This window comes from Myotis yumanensis, unplaced genomic scaffold, assembly GCF_028538775.1.
Source record: "Myotis yumanensis isolate MYYU_CA2020_CCGP unplaced genomic scaffold, mMyoYum1.0.hap1 SCAF_2, whole genome shotgun sequence".
NCBI lineage: Eukaryota > Metazoa > Chordata > Mammalia > Chiroptera > Vespertilionidae > Myotis > Myotis yumanensis.
The window spans coordinates 102,047,127-102,064,034 of NW_027223753.1; the positions used below are offsets into that span (position 1 = coordinate 102,047,127).

General features: G+C 44.5%; 1 protein-coding gene across 1 annotated transcript in view; it reads right to left on the bottom strand.

Annotated features, from left to right (window-relative positions):
* Positions 1-7,214: 7,214 nt before the first annotated feature.
* Positions 7,215-16,908, bottom strand: part of WNT7A (Wnt family member 7A) — a 96,677-nt gene continuing 86,983 nt past the window's right edge. Inside the window, exon 4 of the mRNA XM_070403737.1 lies at positions 7,215-9,082. Within this exon, the coding sequence (XP_070259838.1) occupies positions 8,603-9,082 (480 nt within the window). The 3' untranslated portion in view covers positions 7,215-8,602. The remainder of the gene's footprint in view (positions 9,083-16,908) is intronic.

Sequence of the window (16,908 nt, forward strand, 5' to 3'; positions counted from 1 at the left end):
CAGATCCAGAAACAGAGAAGCATCAATCAGACCGTCAAACCTCAGAGGGAAGGTAGGGAGGGTGGGAGTAAGGGAGGAGATCAACCAAAGAACTTGTATGCATGTATATGAGCCTAACCAATGGACACAGACACCAGAAGGGTGAGGGCATCAGTGGGGGGTTGGGAGGCAATGGGGAGATAAGAACACATATGTAATACCTTAATCAATAAAAAAATAAATTTAAAAAAGCTGTGGGACATTTACACTATGGAATACTATGCAGCTATTAAAAAGGGGGATCTCTTACCTTTTGGGACATCATGGATGAACCTGGAAAATATTATTCTAAGTGAAATAAGCCAATTTGAGAAAGACAAATATAACATGAACTTACTTACTTGTGGAATCTAATGAGCAGAATAAAATGACCAACAAAATAAGACCCGAAGCATGGAGGCATGGAACAGACTGACGTACCTTATTGTGGGGTTGGGGGGATGAGAAGAAATAAACCAGAGAACTTATATACTTAAAGGCATAGCCCATGGACACTGGCAATAGGGTAGTAAAGACAGGGGGAATTGGGTAGGGCTGGGAGGATGAGGGGAAAGGGGAGAAAGGAGAGATATCTGTAATATTATCAACAATAAAAAGTTTATTTTAAAAAATGGTAATGAATCCACTATGTTTACATAAATAACACATTTTTAATGAAAAATAGCTTTTTGTTTTAAAACCAATAAAATAAAACTTAGTGAGAAGAGGGTCATTGTTTTACACTTTCTCAGATCTCTTTAGTGCCTCACATCAGCCACTGTGTTCAGTCACTTTGGCAGTGAAGTCACGTCTAGTCACTTGGCCTGAGCACTCTGCCAGGCACCTTCAGGAGAAGGAGTGTGACAATAGCTTTGACCTCCTGACCTCCTGACCTCCTGACCCCGTGAGAGGGTCTGGGGACTGTGCTTTCAGAAACCCTGTCTGAGGCCTAAGGTAGGCAAAAGCCCCCCACAGTCCCTGGCACCTACCCCAAACCTGATGACAGTGGGGACCGAGCCCAGGCTTGCAGTTCCGAGGCAGTGCCAAGTGCTATCTAGTGGATGTGGGGTTCACAGTTGCTGTCTGCCCTGACCGCACTGGGGAGCCCCACATGAAACGCTTGCGCGCACTTGCTGTGAGTGTGAGGACACTGGGGCTGAGGGCAGAAGGCCTTGCTTATCCTATCTCTCCACAGTGTGAGGGCAGAGCTGTGATTGGAACCCAGAATCTTGGCCAGAGAGCAAGACTGTAGCTGTAAGGCCTCGGCGGTTTTCTCTCTTCATACTCAACTATCTCCACTCTGGGTGTGGCCTCCCTCCTGAGGGAGATGGCACTGTGTCCTCCTCCAACCTATACACAGTGACTCCCACCACACACACACACACACACACATACACAAACTGGGGCCTGCAAGTGCCAGGGACCACAGGTGAATAGTGAAGGTCAAGCCATGGCTTCCCAGGTGAGACAAGTTGCCCAGTCAGTGGCCAGCACCTGGGTGGGTGGCATCAAGTTAGTGTGACCCTGGACCCCTTGCAGTGGCCTGTGTATATCTCTTATGAGGTCTGTCTCAGTTCTGGCCATGATAGGTGTGTGTCTGTACCTCCTTTATGATGCCTCCCCTTGGCCTTGTGTGCAGGTCCCCCTGGATCTCTCACTCCATGTCTATGAGCGACCGTGGGTGTGTGAGCGTGCACGAGCACAGGGTGTGACACTTTCTTTGGGTCAGAGGCAGCTTGCCATCCAGGGCTAAGTTGGGGGTGGCTGCTGAGCTCTCCCGTTGTCTCCAGCACATTCTTCTGGGGCCAGGAGTGTTGTTGTGGCAACCAGTAGCCACCTTGTCAATGGAGCAGATGTGTCTGTGACCACATCAAGGGGATTGATCTGTCTCCACACCCTCCAGCCCCTGGTCTCTTGTTCTCTGGCTCTCTGATTCTGATGCCCTCTCCCCAGTAGGGGCCGGGTGAGTCTGGAAATGGGCTCCAGCTCTTTCTTCATTCTTACTCAACAAATGTTTATTAACCCTGTGTGCTGCACACTAAGGATCCAGTGGCAACAAAGACAGCCGATATGCTGCACCCATGAAATGCAACAAACACAGTAATATCCAAACCTCACACTTCCATGGCCCATACAGTGTATCAGGCACTTTATTACACGGGTCAGCTCATTTAATCACTGTGATGATTCTATTGCTGCCCCATTTTACAAATGGTGAAACAGGTGAAACACAGCCACAGAAAGGCTAAGTTAGTTACCCTAAACTACACAGCCAGTAAATAACAGAGCCAGGTTTGAACACCAGGCATCTGATTTCAGGGTTGATGTTGCTGTTGTTGTTTTTAATCCCACTTGAAGATATGTTTTTATTAATTTAAGAAAGAGAGAGAAACATCGATCGATTGCCTCCCATACACGCCCTGACCAGGAATCGAACCTGCAACCTTTTGATGTATGAGATGATGCTCCAACCAACTGAGCCACCTGGCCAAGGCAAGTGTTGATGCTCTTAACTACTGTACTGTAAACCTCTAATAAGTGAGAAATATCATTTCAGATAGTGGTAAATGCCAAAAAAACAAAAGTGGTGGATGAAAGGTGCTGGAAGCCCAGATGATTAGGGTGCATATTGAAGTGCTGGCATTTGAGTCAATCCTTTTTAACCAGGAAAATTCAGCTATGCAGAAAAAAATCAGAGAGAGCATCATGTGCAAAGGCCTAGAGGCAGGGTGAAACCTAGTATATTGGAAGAACAGAACGAAGGCCACTGTAGAGTCTAGTAAGAGAGGACCTCTGTGCTGTAACAGAAGAACTTACAAATCTCAGTGGCTTCCCACAACAAATTTCTTACCCATGGGTGTTTCTAATAGTCAGGTGGACCCTGAGGGGCCTAGGAACCAATTTTGTGTGGCTCTACTGCCCACACCTTACAGCCCCAGTGGAAGGGAAAGAGCCTAGGAGGTGTAGATGGACTTGGAAGTGGAGCACATCATCCCTACTCCATATTGCAGAGCCCAGTCATGTGGTGACTCCCAACTGCAAGGGAAACAGGGAATGTGGTCTGGCAATATGACCTACATAGAGGACCTAGGTATGGCGAGAATTTGGCCAGACTCAGGCACACAGATGGCTTGTGGGTGTGCAGACAAAGTGGTTACCTTTGGGTATATTTTGAAGTACACTCAAGAGGTTTTGCTGATGGACTGGGGTAGAAAAAGACAAGACACAAGATTGACTCTAGAACAAGTGATGGACAGGTGGAGAAGCTGAGGTTTGGGGGGCCCATTAAACAGAGCAGCCGTGTCCCTGCCACATTATCAGTGCTATGTCCTGCTCAGGACAGCAAATGTGAATGTCTTCACAATGGTCTTGCGTGTGGTTAAGTCCCTTCTCTGCCCCACACCCATTGCTATGTGACTATGCAATTCCTCCCATTGTAAAAGAGTCTCCTTCCTAACACCTTTAATCTGGGCTGGTCCTGTGACTTGCTTTGGTTAATAGAATGTAGCAGACCTAACCTTGTGCCAGTGCTGAGCCTGGGCCTCAAGAAGTTTGGCAGCTTCTGCTCCTACTTTCAGAATCCTTTTACTCTGATGTGAACCAGCTTGTGCTAGCCTACTGGAGGATGAAATTATGGCCCATTCATCTTAGTTAAAGTCATTCTAGACCAGCTTGTAGCCAGTTGACTCCAAAACATATGACAGAGTTTTGCCAAGATCAGCAGGCACACTTACCTGACCCACAATTAACCATGGGTGCATGAGGGAACCCATCTGAGATCAGAAGAACTGCTCAACTTATCCATAGACTTAGTTGCAATGATACAATTGTTTGAAGTCATTGAGTCTTGGGGTGGTTTGTTACTCAGCAATAGTTAACTGATACATTGGTCATAGAGCCTGGTCAGTGATTTGTGTGGGTGAATCCCTTCATCTCCCCGCCTTCAGCTGGAAGATGGCTCTAGAACACTGTGAGGGAGAGTGTAATTCCGATTCCAGTAGCTCAGGACAAGAAGAACAGCAAGGCTGCACCTGCACATGGGTGGCTCCAGACCTCATCCTTCCTGCAACAGCAAAGAAGGGCTCCTCAGAGGAACAAGAGTCTGTCAGGTGGAGGAAAGGAAGGTGGGTATTCTTGGCAGAGGACACAGCAAAGGTACAAGACATACAGGGTGGTGTGAAGTTAAGAGAGAATTCATGAAAATTGCTAGAACCTTGCCTGGCACAAAGCAATAACTTCACAAATGGCACTATTACTGCTGTGCAGAAGAGGCAGAGGCAAGGCTTCCAGGTCGTGAAGGACTAATGAACCTGCTCTTTATCTGCAGGATAATGAGGAGCCACATCTGGTTGTAGTCAGGAAGTGGATTGGGCTAGCCAGAGCTTGAAAGGCTGGTTTGAGGGGGCATAAGTGGAGGCAGGGAGGCCTGGAAGGAGGTGGTGGCATTCTTCTAGGTGAGAGACAATGATGGCCAGTCGGTGAGGAAGGTGGGTGGGCTGTGCAATGCCCTGGGAAGAAATGCCAGGTCTTGGTGGCCTGTTGGATGCATTCAGTAAGGTGGGGAAAAGTGGGCAATGACAATCTGTGTCAGACCTGGATGCCCTGTGTGACCCACTGCCTTTTCTTTCTTTCTTAAGCTTCTGTTAGAGGTGACAGAAAGCTCAGGACCATAGGCTGATGTGAGACAACCAGACTGCAGCCTGTTTCCCATTTCATGGGGCTAGGGTCTTGAAGAAGGCACTTGCTTCCCGGAGGTTGGTCCTCATTTGTAAGTGGGAATGGAGCCCTCTTAGGGTCTCAGGAAACACATCACAAACTTGCCTTGAAGATTGCAAGGGACAGCTCTACCTTGGGTAGAGAAACAGGTCAACCCAGGACTCTCCTGACCTGGGTCTTGCTAAGGGGTTCCCTTGATTGAAGGGGTGTGGGTAGGAGAATGGGAGTTTGGGGGATTCCACTGGCTGGCTGCCAGGGCACCCCCTACAGAGTGGTTGAGAGCACAGACCCATCGCCCAGTGGAGCCTTGAATTAGTTCTAAACTTAAGTCCAGAAGGACATGAGTGCATTTGCACACACACCTGAGAACACATACAGGGTGGTGCAAAAGTAGGTTTTCAGTTGTTCATATGAAAAATAATACAATGATTAATAAATAATAATCAAGAATAAACTCTGTGCTTTGTGTACTTAGAACTATAAACCTACTTTTGCCCCACCCTATGGTAGTCTGAACAAGTAGGAATTTCATCCCTCCCACCCTACCCCTCCACATCATTTTGTTGCCTCCGGGAGGCACAAGTCCTGTTTTTGTCTTCCCTCTGGTGGGCTTGCTAGGTAGCCTTGCATAAAGTCCTGTCCCTCTCTGCGCCTCATTTCTCCATCTCTAAAACAAGAGATTTGATCCAAGTCAGAGGCTGCACACTGGAGGCACAAAGGCAAGTTCAGCTTGCAGTCCTGTTTTGCTCCATATTAAAAAAGTAGGAGATCTGCCCCAACAAGTGGTTCAGTTGGTTGAAACATCATTCTGTACACCAAAAGGTTGTGGGTTCAATTCCTGGTCAGGGCACATACGTAGGTTGCAGGTTCAATCCTTGGTTGGGGCACATACAGCAGACAACTGATTGATGTTTCCATCCTGCATCAAAGTTTCTCTGTCTCTCTCTCCCTCCCCGCCCCTCTAAAAATCAATAAAAACATATCCTCGGGTGAGGATTAAAGAAACATCAGGGGGTCTGACTGTGAGGATGCCCACATCTTCATGCAGCTCCAATGGGCTTGCATTGAGCAGCTCACTTCCCACAGTTGTTATCCACCTGGACCCTGAGCTTTCCAAACTATAGTCCTGGACTTTCTGCTGTGTGTTTTTTGTTTCAGTCTCTTAAGATTTTTGTCTTTTTAATGGCAGTTTTATTGAAAAGCCACTTTAGGAGTAAAACAAAGGGGGGATATCTCTGCCTAACACAGAGCAAAATATGTATTCTTATAAGCTATGTTTTAAGAATATTATCATTATGGAGAGAACAGTAATAATAGCAACAATAATAATTAATAATAATAATACTTAGCATCCATCCATTGCTTTGAAACTCAAAGTGCCGTACAATCATTATTGGAAGGACCCTCACAACAGCCCTGTGAGGTAGGTATTATTATTCCACTTTTGCGATGGAGAAACTGAGGCTCAGAGCACAGCTTAGCTGGGCACCTTCGGGGGGAGGGCAGGTCCCCACGTTTGAAACTAACAGTGTACTAAGGAGCCAAGTGATAGGCTGGCAGCTGGCCTGGTCATTCTTCTCACAAGCCCAGCTGCCCCCTGCCAGGCCCACTCCTCATCTGAATAGTTAAACAAGACATGGGGTGGCTTCTGAAACCATGTTTATGTGATTACATTAAATGAGCCTCTGGGAGGTGATCAGAATCTCCTTCACTCTCAGGTGCTATGAGGCCAGTCAGGAGCAGAGGGGCTGAAGGCTTAACAAGCCTCTTTGCTCATGGTGGACACTGCAGGCTTCTGAGGCAGAGATAAACCATGACATGGAGACTTCAAGAAACTTCTGCATTTTCTCCTCCCTCACCCATTGACACCCTCCCACGCACTTGCCTACTTGCCCACTCACCCATTCATTCACCCATCTACCCATGCACTCATTCCTTCATGCCTACCCATCCTGATACCCAAGTAAAGAAGAAAATAAATGTTCAATGGAAGAAATCAACCAACTGTCCAGCCATTTTATTTGTCTATGCTGTGATCCAGGCCCAGTGCTGACACTGGAGTGTCCAATACAGCCTAGACATTGAGAGGCTCCCAGTTTATGGGGCCATGGGGCTGTGATCTCAGAGGTACCTGTGGGCATAGAGTTCAGAAGTGCCATCTCTTGGTGGCTCAACACAATTGCCAAAGCTCCCTATAGTTTGACTCAACACCATCAGCCCTGCCCTGCAAGCAGAGATACACAGGCACACACCCACGTGCATACACCACCCTGAATCTTTCAGGCACACAGATGGAGAGAAACAGATAGTTGGGTACACACAGGAGCACACAAGAGACACCTGAAAGCACAAAGTCACATGACTATCCCAAGACTCCCTAAAGCTGCAGCGTGAGTGTGTGTGTGCGCGCGCGCGCGCGCGCGCACGCGCGCGCGCGCACACACACACACACACACACACACGGATGCAGAACACCCACGGCCTCCTTAAGGAAAGCTTTCCAAGTACAGAAGCACTGGAAGAAGGGGGACCCAGGGCAGAGAGGCCTCATCCATCCCTCTCTCTGACAGTCTACCCTGGGGCTGTGACATCCAGGAAACCCAGCTGCTCATGGGACCTCTCACCCCAGCTTTTTTGCCTTTTAACTGAGGTCTATGCCTCACCCCTATCCCCCAGGGCACTCAGCAATTCAGGAGCATTCTGGTGAGGAGTAGGTTCCCTGAGCTGGCTTCTGCCAAGTGGCCGTGACCAAGTCCCTGTGTTGGTCCCAATGCATACACCTGCCCACCAAATCGCTAATCATGAGGTCACTGCTCAGTGACCTTGCTCTTAAAGCCTGAATTTAATAGGCTGAGACTGGAGGTCTAATTCCTTTCCCAGGTAATACCAATGACACGACAGCCCAGGCATCCATGGCTACTTTTGCCCATTTGATCAACAGAACTTGAAAACCCAGTTGTGTGAGGGTCCTCATGGGATCTGACTCCACACCCAGGCCTTTCCCCTCCTTACCACAGAGCAAGCCCTGGAATTAAGAAGCCCAGATGATGGAATGATACAGCCAGATGCAAAATAAATAAAATGTTCATATAAAAATAGTCTCTTACAAAACATTCTCTCCTATCCAGTGGCTCACTTTCCAAAAGATGAAAACTGCTGGGTGCTTTTATTACTATCTTTCTTCTTTCTATTTATTCCAAACTGGATTTTTCTAATGGTGAAGTGTGAGTTGGGGAGGACTAAAGGATGGGAAATGTATTGTGAAAAACATCTCCAAACTTGGATCAGCTTAAATATATATATATATATATATATATGACATCTGCTCTGTACTTAACCATGTAGTGTAGGGGATACTTGGAGAGTCAACTAGTAGAAATATCTGCATAAAGAATAATTATATACAGTTCTAGTTTGTTCCTTGTCCCAGTGACAAAATCTTCCTGCAAAGAAAGCAATCAGTCCACTTTGCAGAAAACGGATCCCAATGAGGTGGAAGGATTCTTTTTAATTAAATAAATTAATATTATTTTTAAAATCAAAATTGTTAAATATTGCTATGATGAGGCCCAAGGATCCAGGGTTCCTGCTGTGCAAGGCTCTGCTGCAGCGAGGAGGCCCAGGCAGTGTCTGGGGTAGGGCAGAGCAGGCTGGGAATGGACTAGAATGCTTAGGGGCTCTGGAGAGCCCTTTCCCCAAAGTGTCTGCAGGAAACTGCGCAGGTTCCTCCACAGCAGGAAAGACAAGCTCAGCATTCCTGCAGTTCCCTATGGAGATCTGGGAAGTGACCTGCAGGGTAAGTGCAGCTGGACACTGGTCCTCCCCACAGTGGACCTGACTTGAGGGCGCATGCAGTGCGGTCTTGTGCTCACTTGCACGTGTACACCTCGGTGTGCTCGCTGCAGGTGTTGCACTTGACATAGCAGCACCAGTGGAATTTGCAGTTACACTGCCACACCCGTGCGTACTGGTGAGTGTTGTAGCCACGGCCGCAGCACATGAGGTCACAGCCACTGGCCTGGCGGGCTGTCTTGTTGCAGATGCGGCCCTGCGTGCCCACGCTGCCCGTCACTGGGTCCTCCTCACAGTAGTTGGGTGACTTCTCGATATACACCAGGTCCGTGTCCATGGGCTTGCGGTATGACAGTGGCTTCTTGATCTTCAGGAATGTGGGCCGCTTGTTGCGGCTGGCGCGCACAGGCTCCACGTGTACAGCCTCGTTGTACTTGTCCTTGAGCACGTAGCCCAGTTCTCTGAACTGTGGCAGCGTGGTCCAGCAGGTCTTGGTGGTGCAGGAACCTGACACGCCGTGGCACTTACACTCCAGCTTCATGTTCTCCTCCAGGATCTGCAGGAGTGGGCGGGGAAGAGCACAACACAGGTCATTGCACGCAGGACCCAGCCCAGCCTAGCCCACCCCTGCCCCAACTAGCTGGGTTTGGTTTTTGTTTTTTCTTTTGGTGCAGGAAACTCAGGCCTGGATTCAAATTCCTCTCATCTCCAGCCCTTGTGCTGTGCCTTCCACCTGGAACTAACTTGCCTTCCTTGCTTCCCAACTCCTGTGCAGTCTGTAGATGCACTTAGATCAGTTCAGGCCAGTCCAGAACACACATAGGTTCTCTTTGGCCTGCCAAGGTTTAAAATGGTTTGTGAACCAACATTTAAAAACCAGGAATATTTAAAAGGCAGACTCCCATGTGCATTTGTTTTGTTTTGTTTTTGGCAAACAGAAAGTGCATCTGGCAACTCTGGGGTGATAGTCAAATTATTTAATAAGTGGTGCTAACTTCCTGGCACAGAATCTGGCAAGAAATGCCAGCTGTAGTCCTGGCTCACCACAACCTCTGCCAGCCTTGTCATATGGCAATAATACTTGGAGCTATACCAGCAGCTGTCTTCCTCATGAGTTGGTATCCTTCAATTTGCCATAGTCCTCACTGCTCCTTATTACCTACCTGACCTTAAGTTGTGGTTTTTCAGAGATCAACTGCTTTGATCACCTATGACACCTGCCAGACACCATGGACATATAAGTCTGGAAACCCATTGCTCTGATTGAAGCTTCCTTGGTATCTATCCCTGGCTCCCAGGCTGGATGCTGTTGCCCTTCTTCTGAGTTCCCAAGGCCCCTTGGGCTTCCACCATCATAGCATGAGAGGCAGTACTGTATGGGGTGGGAGTTGGGGAGGAGCACAGATTCTGGACCCTGGGCTTAAGTCCCAGATCTAACATGAACCTGCTGTGTGTCCTTGGGCAACTTATTTTAAATCTCTGTGCTGCAGTTTCCCCATATGTAGATGGGAATAATAATAAATAGTAATTAGTTATAATCATGCAATGAAATACTAGATAATAGTGAAAAAGAATGAACTACTAATACAATAAGAAAAAATCTTCTAGATGTAATGTTGTGTGAAAAAAGTTGGACACTAAAAAGAACATAATATAGGATTCCATTGTTGTGAAGTTCAAAGACAGGCAAGATTAATGGCTGGTTTTCATTTAATCTTGTTTTTTTTTAAAAATATATTTTATTGATTTTTTACAGAGAGGAAGAGAGAGGGATAGAGAGTTAGAAACATCGATGAGAGAGAAACATCGATCAGCCGCCTCCTGCACATCTACTGGGGATGTGCCGGCAACCCTGGTACATGCCCTTGACCGGAATTGAACCTGGGACCTTTCAGTCCGCAGGCCAACGCTCTATCCACTGAGCCAAATCGGTTTTGGCCATTTAATCTTTATTTAACTACATAGGCAGTAGGCTAGAGATGGCCCATGGGCCATATTTTGCTGACCCCAGCTTTGGAATATCCTAGCAGTAAGAGGAGACATCATTTACCAAAGCCCCCATAGCACAGGGTATTTAGGTTGTTTTCAGTTGTTGTTTTTTACTTTTTCTTTCCTTCCTTCCCTCCCTTCTTTCCTTCTTTTTAACTCTATGTAATGTGGAAACAAGTATATTTGGAACTGAAGCTTCTCTTCCTTCCTCATCATCTTTGGCCTGATGTCATCCTAATAGACAAGTATTAAGCTGCTACTGTATAGCAGGCACTGGGATGGGGATGTATTAGTGAGCATAGTTTCTGGGTCATAGTGTGTAAGCATATTCCTAGCTCTTCATCCAGATTGTCAAAATACTTTTTCTTGTTACATAGTGAAAGAATAAGTGAATAAGTAAATGAACATTTATTAATCACTTATACACATGCTTCTATATATAGCATCTTATTTCACTTCATCAGTTTAGTATGATTCCATCTACAGGGAAAAATAGGCTCATCTGACTCCTAGAGCAGGCATACTGGTGTTTGAGGCATTCAGAGGCAGGGTCTTACTGCTGAGGGGTGTGAATGCTTTCCCTGCTGCTTTCTTGCTATTTGCCCTTGGGGTTGTCACACCCCATCTCTGAGGCTCAGTTGCCTTCACTGAAACATGGAGCAAATGCAATTTTATCTTTTCTAACAAAAATCAGAATGCTATAACAAAATCAGACATTCAAAAAGTAATTGTTAGTTTTGCCTCTGGGCCTGGGCCTATGCGGGTGCTGGGGACACAGAGATTTGTCACCTAGAATGGACCTGTATTCAGGGTCCACCCAAGCACTAATTGTTCTGCTTCCAGGAGGAGGTGACCAATAGTTGGTCAATATACTCAACAGGAAGGGAAGATTACCTGTGTTTTGACTAGAGTACCTATAATCAAACAAGTCAGCAATGTTGTAAGCATCCAGAATGTTCAGGGACAGAGATCCTGGCTGGTTGAGTCTCTGGTATCAGGACACCTAGTGTGACAGAGCACATACTATGTGCCAGCACCCTCACACGATCTTCACACACTTGGAGCTGCTAGATGAGTAGCCACCTAAAAACACAGATGTCCCTCTGTATCATCAGTGAGAAGAGAGTTCCCACAGGCCAGCCCACCTTGGCCTGAAAAGTGGGAAAGAGCGAGGCTCAGCGGTGTGATGCATGTGGACCAAGGAACAGGCAGGTGTTCCTGAGACATGACGGCCTGGGTGACTGAGATTTTAGTGCGGTCAGAGACTTGAACAGAGAGATGCTGGAAGATGTTCAGAATGAATTCTGACACTACTGAGTGTGGGTGAGTCTGCAGAATCCCTAGAACTCACACAAACTGAGTGCAAACACAGCAGCCTGAGAAAGCTGAAGAGTGCAAGCAGCAGAGCCTGGGGAAACCTGCTCATGTGGACAGGAAAGAGGCTCCAGGATGCTCAGAGCAGCAGTGTTTATGATAATTCCAAACAGAGCACCATCTGGATGTCCATCCGTCATAGTAGGAAGGATGAACTGAGGCATGTATACTCAACAGGACACAATAGGGCAGTGATGGTGAACCTTTTGAGCTCAGCGTGTCAGCATTTTGAAAAACCCTAACTTAACTCTGGTGCCGTGTCACATATAGAAATTTTTTGATATTTGCAACCATAGTAAAACAAAGACTTATATTTTTGATATTTATTTTATATGTTTAAATGCCATTTAACAAAGAAAAACCCACCAAAAAAATGAGTTCGCATGTCACCTCTGACACGCGTGTCATAGGTTCGCCATCACTGCAATAGGGCAATGACAGTGAACAACTACAGCCAGCCACACAAACAGGGGTCAACCTCAGAAACACAGTAGGGAAGGAAAGAAGTAATTGAAAGATTTCCACAGAATTGTTTTATCTTTATCAGTTCAAAAGTTGGCAAAACTGCCCAGCTGTTGTGGCTTAGTGGCTGAGCATCGACCTATGAACCAGGAGGTCACGGTTCGATTCCTCATCTGGGCACATGCCTGGGTTGTTGGCTTGGTCCCCGGTGGGGGACATGCAGGAGGCAACAGATAGATGATTCTCTCTCATCATTGATGTTTCTATCTCTCTCTCCCTCTCCCTTCCCCTCTGAAATCAATATATATATATACTTAAAAGTTGGCAAAACTGGATTGTATTCTTCAGGGCACACAGAGAGGGGACGCATGGAAATAAAGAGATGAGGGACACAAATACCAAAAGTGCTTGTCTCTGGAGTTGAAGGCAAGGGGCTGTAGTTGATGAGGTCACCCAGGCATCATCTGGGGTTCCGATAATGTTCTGTTCCTATATATGGGTGCTTTATCATTATTCTTTTGAATAAATGGTCTCTGTGTTTTTTTTTTTCATGTAAGCTATATGTTGCAACTTATAAAAAATGTAATGGGTACAATAGCCAATAAGCATGTGGAAAGATGCTCAGCATCACTAATCATCAGGAAAATGCAAAACAAACCAAAATATCTATCAACTACTGAGTACAGTGTGGTCTTTCCATAAATGGAATGTTATTCAGCCACAAAAAGAATGAAGTACTGACACCTGCTACTACATGGATGGACCTTGAAAACACTAAACTAAGTGATAGAAGCCAGTCATAAAGGTTGCATGATTGCATTTGTATGGCACATCCAGAATAGGCAGGTCTATAAAGACAGATGGTGGATTAGTGGTCTGGGAGCAGTTTGGGGAAATGTGGAGTGACTGCTAAAGGGTATAGGTTTCTTTCTGAGGTAATAAAAATATTCTGAAATTGACTGTGGTGATGGTTGTACAGACCTGGGAATAACTTTTTAACTGCATACCTAAAATTAGTACATTGCATATTATGTGAATTATAATGCAATAAAGTTGTTTTTTTTAAAAAAAAAAAGTTGCAAAAGTAAGCCAGCGGGGAGCAACCGGCTCAGCCACGAAGACTGCACCATCTTGAGTGGCTGATATCGGAAGCGTATACATCCAGAGACCCTGCAACCACGGTATCCAGGGATCATCTCAAGCAGCGTGACTACGTGGACTCAGACAAGCCTTGCTCCTCCTCACTTAAAACAGAGAGATAACTACATAACCAAACACCTGAAGAAGAGTGATCATGGGGAGACTAAGAAACAGTCCGCATATGAAAGAAAAACAGGCATCACCAGAAAAGGAAGTAAACAAAATGGAGGCAATGGAGGCAAGCAACCTGTCAGAGAAAGAATTCAGAGAAATGGTCATAAGGTGGATGAAAAGAATGGAAGAAAAATTCAACAATATGTGTAAGGACCAAGAGGAAATGAAGAAGAACCAAGAAGAAATGAAAAATGACATCACTGCTATAAAGAACTCAATAGAAAGCATCAATAGTAGACTAGAAGAAGCAGAGGACCACATCAGTGAGCTAGAAGACAAGGTAGGAAAAAATACCCAAGCAGAGCAACTTCTAGAAAAAAAAATTAAAAAGCAGGAGGAGAGCCTAAGAGAACTTTGGAAATGAAACAACATCTGCATAATAAGGGTGCCAGAAGGAGAGGAAACCGAGCAAGGAATAGAAAACCTGTTTGAAAAAATAATGACAGAAAACTTCCCTGATATAGGAAAGAAAAAACTCACACAAATCCAAGAAGCTCACAGAGTCCCAAACAAAATGAACCCCAAAAGACCGATGCCAAGGCACATTATAATTAAATTGGCAAACACCAATGACAAAGCAAGAATCTTAAAAGTGGCCAGAGAGAGAGAGAAAGTTACCTACAAAGGATCCCCCATCAGACGAGCAACTGATTTCTCAAGAGAAACACATCAGGCAAGAAGAGAATGGAATGAAATATACAAAGTCATGCAAAGGAAGGGTCTGATTCCAAGAATACTGTACCCAGCAAAGCTATCAATCAAAATTGAGGGTGAAATCAGGAGCTTCACACACAAAAAAGGACTACGGGAGTTTATTACCACCAAACCAGCAATGCAAGAAATGCTAAAGGGTCTGCTGTAAAATGAAAAAATAGGAAATGAAGAAGGTACACAGGGGTAAAGAATAAAAATGGCAACAAACAAGTATCTATGAATAATAACTTTAAATGTAAATGGATTAAATGCCCCAATCAAAAGACATAGGGTAACTGAGAGGATAAGAAAACATGACCCATATATCTGCTAACTACAGGAAACCCACCTCAGAAAAGAAGACACACACAGACTGGTGGTGAAGGGATGGAAAAAGGTTTTTCAGGCGAATGGAAATGAAAAAAAAAGCTGGGGTAGCAATACTTATATCTGACAAATTAGATCTCAAAGAGAAGGACATAAAAAGAGATAAGGAAGGCCACTTCATAATACTAAAGGGAGCAATCCAACAAGAAGAAATAACTCTGGTAAACTTATACGCACCCAATATAGGAGTACACAAATACATAAGAAAACTTCTTGAGGAGATCAAGGAAGAGATTGACAGCAATACAATCATAGTAAGGGACTTTAATACCCCACTATCACCATTGGACAAATCCTCTAAACAAAAAACCAGCAAATAAATGTCAATCCTAAATGACTCACTAGATCAGATGGAATTAATTGACATCTTCAGAACATTTCACCCCAAAGCCACAGAATATATATTCTTCTCAACTGCACATGGGTCATTTTCAAAGATAGACCATATATTGGGTCACAGGCAAAGTCTCTTCAAATTCAAGAAGACAGAAATAATATCAAGCATCTTCTCAGACCACAATGGCATAAAACTGGAAATCAACTACAATAAAAACAATCCAAAAAAATCAAACACATGGAGACTAAATAGCATGCTATTAAACAATGACTGGGTTACCAGAGAGATCAAAGAAGAAATAAAAAACATCATGGCAACAAACAACAATGAAAACACAACAATCCAAAACCTGTGGGACACAGCGAAAGCAGTCTTGAGAGGGAAGTTCATAGCTCTACAAGCCTACTGCAAAAAAAAAACAAGAAACAATGATAATAAATTACCTAATCCTACAACTAAAAGAATTAGAAAGAGAACAATAAGAAAAGCCTAGTGTAAGCAGAAGGAAGGAAATTACAAAGATCATAATAAACGACATAGAGATAAACAACATAGAGAACAAAAAGACAATACAAAAGATCAACAAAACCAAGAGCTGGTTCTTTGAAAAGATAAACAAGATTGATGAGCCTCTAGCCAGGCTCACCAAGAAGCAAAGAGAGAGGACCCAAATAAACAAAATCAGAAATGAAAGAGGAGAAATAACAACAGACCCCACAGAAATAAAAAAGGATTGTTAAAAAAATACTTTGAACAACTCTACTCCAACAAACTAGACAACCTGGAGGAAATGGACATATTCCTAGAAAAATACAACCCTCCAAAACTTAATCAGGAAGAATCTAAGATCTCAATAGGCCAACAACTATAGAAGAAATTGAAGCAGTAATCAAAAAGCTCCCAGCAAACAAATGCCCGGGGCCAGATGGCTTCACAGGGGAGTTTTACCAAACATTCAAGGAAGAACTAAAACCTATCCTCCTCAGACTATTCCAAAAAATTCAAGAGGAAGGAACACTTCCAAGCTCATTCTATGAAGCCAGCATCACCCTAATACCAAAACCAGGTAAAGACAACACAATGAAAGAGAATTACAGGCCAATATCCCTCAGGAACATAGATGCCAAAATCCTCAACAAAAGCCTAGCAAATCAGATCCAGCAGTACATCAGAAAGGTCATACACCATGACCAAGTAGGATTTATCCCAGGGATGCAAGGATGGTACAATATCTGCAAATCAATAAACGAAATACATCACATAAACAAATTGAGAGATAAAAACCACATAGTCATATCAATTGATGCAGAAAAAGCATTTGACAAAATCCAACACCCATTTTTGATAAAAACTCTCAGCAAAGCGGGAATAGAAGGATCATACCTCAACATAATGAAAGCCATATATGACAAACCCACAGCCAACATCATACTCAATGGGCAAAAACTAAAACCATTTCCCCTAAGAACAGGAACAGGACAGGGATGTCCACTCTCACCACTCCTGTTTGACATAGTACTGGAAGCATTAGCCATTGCAATTAGACAAGAAGAAGAAATAAAAGGCATCCAAATTGGAAATGAAGAAGTAAAACTGTCCTTATTCACACATAACATGATATTGTACATAAAAAACCCTAAAGACTCCATCAAAAAACTATTAGACTTAATAAATGAATTTGGCAATGTAGCAGGATACAAAATCAAAGCCAAGAAATCTATGGCATTTCTATACACCAAAAGTGAACTTACACAAAAAGAGACTAAAAATACAATCCCATTTACCATCACACCAAAACAATTAAGATACCTAGGAATAAGCTTAAC